This window comes from Pyrgilauda ruficollis, unplaced genomic scaffold (assembly GCF_017590135.1).
Source record: "Pyrgilauda ruficollis isolate IOZ18807 unplaced genomic scaffold, ASM1759013v1 scaffold797, whole genome shotgun sequence".
In the NCBI taxonomy this organism is placed as follows: Eukaryota; Metazoa; Chordata; class Aves; order Passeriformes; family Passeridae; genus Pyrgilauda; species Pyrgilauda ruficollis.
This window is the reverse complement of record NW_024529899.1, coordinates 10,879-11,991: the sequence shown is the minus strand read 5'-3', so window position 1 is coordinate 11,991 and position 1,113 is coordinate 10,879. Positions and strand designations below refer to the sequence as shown.

Here is a 1,113-nt window from a genome sequence, read left to right as displayed (position 1 = left end):
CAAAATAAAACCCTCCCCGAGCCCCTCCCCGCACGCCCCCAGCGCCCTCCCCGCGTGGGCGGCTCCGGGCCCGCGTGGGCGAAGCGACAGCGACAGACGGGAGCACCGGGAGCACCGGGAGCGGCGGGGGCGGCGCGGCCGGCGACACTGGCACTGTCCCCAGCCGGGGGGGGACAATGCGGGCACAGCCCGGTGACCCCCCGGTGCCGCTCCCCAAAAACGCCCGGAACTGCGGAGCGCTGTCCCCAGAGGATGTCACCTGCAGCGTTTATTGGTGGGACGCGCCGCTGTCGCCTGCCCGTCCCCTCCCTCCTGCTCCTCGTCCTCCCGGAGTGCCCGCGGTTCCACCCGGCTGCTCCGCCCGGAGCTCCACGGCCTCCAAAGTCACCAAATCCACCCCAAAAACACTCGAGGGATCCAATCCGGAGCGAACCCCGGAGATCCACGCCGGGGGCCGGGTGGATCTCACCGCCCCAGTCCGCCCCAGTCCGCCCCAGTCTGGGAGCTGCATCCACCACGGCGGCTCCGGCCGGTCCCCGCTGTCGCTGTCCCCTCGGTGGCCGCGGGGGAGGGACGGGCAGGGGGTCCCGGCCCCTCCAGGACCCCTCCCCGCCTACGGGGCCGCGGATCCGTTGGGAGCGGCCGCGGCCGCCCGGGAGCTGCCCGGGGCCCGCAGGGGCCGCGCGTGCGGCGGCGGCTGCCGCCTCCAGAGCCGGTACTCGCCGATCTTGGCTCGGTAGCGGAGCACGAGGAGCGCGGCCAGGCCCAGGAGCGCGGCCGCCGGCAGCAGCACCCCCAGGAGCACCGGGAGCAGCGGGAACGAGTCCTCGTCTGGGGGGAAAGGGGAGCGGGGTCAGTGGGGAGGGGGCTGCTGTGCCCCGGGACCACCAGGAGCCCAAAAACACCAAAGGCCTCCAAGATCTCCAGGTTCTGAGACCCCCAAGACCCACAGAACCCCAAAGACCCCCAAGATCACCCAGGACTCCCAATATTCCAAAGAACCCCCAGGACCACCAGGGGCCCAGAAACCCCAAGGATCCCCAGAACCCCAAAGACCCCAAAGACCCCAGAACCCCCAAGACCCCCAGAACCCCAAATACCCCAAAGACCCCC

The 1,113-nt window shown here is 71.8% G+C and overlaps 1 protein-coding gene across 1 annotated transcript in view; it reads right to left on the bottom strand.

Annotated features, from left to right (window-relative positions):
* Positions 1–253: 253 nt before the first annotated feature.
* The window catches only part of LOC121364119 (intercellular adhesion molecule 5-like), a 4,836-nt gene continuing 3,976 nt past the window's right edge, over positions 254–1,113 (bottom strand). Inside the window, exon 5 of the mRNA XM_041487114.1 lies at positions 254–831. Coding sequence (XP_041343048.1) covers positions 614–831 — 218 coding nt within the window. The 3' untranslated portion in view covers positions 254–613. The remainder of the gene's footprint in view (positions 832–1,113) is intronic.